The 1,729-nt window shown below is 47.3% G+C and overlaps 1 protein-coding gene across 1 annotated transcript; it reads left to right on the forward strand.

Annotated features, from left to right (window-relative positions):
* The first annotated feature begins 908 nt into the window (after nt 1–908).
* On the forward strand, nt 909–1,367 carry LOC131018749 (uncharacterized). Its single transcript, XM_057947454.1, has one exon. It carries the CDS (start codon nt 909–911, stop codon nt 1,365–1,367), a length of 459 nt encoding a protein of 152 aa, XP_057803437.1.
* The last annotated feature ends 362 nt before the right edge of the window (nt 1,368–1,729 follow it).

A 1,729-nucleotide genomic window follows, 5' to 3' on the forward strand; every position in this document is an offset into this window, starting at 1 on the left:
TTAGCACTGTCCAGAGCAGCTCTGCCCAGCTCAGCGTTGTCCAGCCCAGCTCTGCCCAGTTCAACCCTGCCAGCCCTGCGAGCGCTGTGCCCTGGTATGCGGATATTATTAATTATTTAGTATGTGTAATTTTATGGCCTGAGCTGACATCGCAGGAGAGGAAGAGATTTTTAGCTCTGTGCAAGCACTATTATTGGGAGATTCCTCACCTTTTCAAGCTTGGAAATGATGAAGTCATTCGACGGTGTGTGTCGGCAGAGGAGCATCTGCAAGTTCTAAAAATGTGCCACAAAGATCATTGTGGTGGACACTTTGGGAGGCAGAAGAGAGTGCACAAAGTCCTTCAATCAGGTTTGTTCTGGCCTTCAATTTTCAAAGATGCACATATGTTTACCCTTGCGTGCGATAGGTGCCAGAGAGTAGGAAACATCGGCCAAAGGAATGAGATACCTCTCTAGAGCATATTAATTATTGAAATTTTTGATGTGTGGGGCATTGATTTCATGGGGCCATTTCCTGCTTCGCATGGGTTTCAATATATCTTGCTTGCTGTAGATTATGTGTCCAAATGGGTTGAAGCTATTCCCACGCGGACATGTGATGCTAATGTTGTGCTTAAGTTTGTGCAAGAGAACATTCTTTGTAGATTCGGATTCCCCAGGGCTATCATTAGCGATGGAGGCAAGCACTTTTGCAACAAGTTGTTTGCAAAGCTCATGAAGAAGAATGGGATCACGCATAAGGTGGCAACACCATACCACCCGCAGACCTCTGGACAAGCTGAGACAAGCAATCGACAGATCAAAGGCATTCTGGAGAAGACAGTGCAGCCCTCGCACAAGGATTGGTCTGCAAAGCTAAATGATGCTCTCTGGGCGTACAGAACTGCTTTCAAGGGTGTGCTTGGGATGAGTCCGTACCGCCTCGTTTATGGTAAGGCCTGCCATCTGCCAGTGGAGATTGAGCACAAAGAATACTGTGCAATCAAGGCTGCCAATTATGATTTGGACTCTGCTGTGAAGCAGCGCACGCTGCAAATGGAGGAGTTGGATGAACTACGCAATGAGGCGTATGAAAATGCAAGGATTTACAAGGACAAAGTGAAGCGGCTGCACGATCGCCGCATTTCTCACAAGAAGCTATGTCCCGGAATGAAGGTGTTATTGTTCAATTCTAGACTCAAGTTGAAATCTAGATGGAGTGGTCCGTTTTTACTAAAGAAGGTGTTTGAGCATGGTGCTGTAGAACTGTTCAATGAGAATACGAAGGAGAGTTTCAGAGTGAACGGCCACAGAGTGAAGACGTACTATGAGCACCAGAGCCCGCCGATGGTGGTTGAGTCACAAGCTCTGCACAATCCAAGCTGAGGATCAGAACTGACGTTGGGCTGGTGACTCTAAAACTAGCGCTTGGTGGGAGGCAACCCACCGTGGTTTGGTTTTTGTTTTTGTTTTCTTGTTCTTTGTTGTCCGTTTTTGTTTCGTTTCCAAGTCTTCGGTTGCTTGTTCGGTTGCTATGACTTTTGGTGTTAATCTTTTTGTTTCCAGCGCTGCAATTCCCCTCTGACATTGCTGCCAGCGCTGAAGAATGCCAGGGCTGCAATTCCCCTCTAACATTGCTGCCAACGCTGAAGAATGCCAGCGCTGCAATTCTACTATGACCTTGCCGCCAGTGCTGAAGAATGCCAGCACTGCCCAGTCCAGCGCAGCCATTTCTACTCTGCAGAAAG

Source organism: Salvia miltiorrhiza, chromosome 3, assembly GCF_028751815.1.
Source record: "Salvia miltiorrhiza cultivar Shanhuang (shh) chromosome 3, IMPLAD_Smil_shh, whole genome shotgun sequence".
Taxonomy (NCBI): Eukaryota; Viridiplantae; Streptophyta; class Magnoliopsida; order Lamiales; family Lamiaceae; genus Salvia; species Salvia miltiorrhiza.

What these genes read in the sequence shown, in the direction of transcription:
- LOC131018749 (XM_057947454.1), top strand. Translation starts at nt 909, where the DNA reads ATGAGTCCGTACCGCCTCGTTTATGGTAAGGCCTGCCATCTGCCAGTG.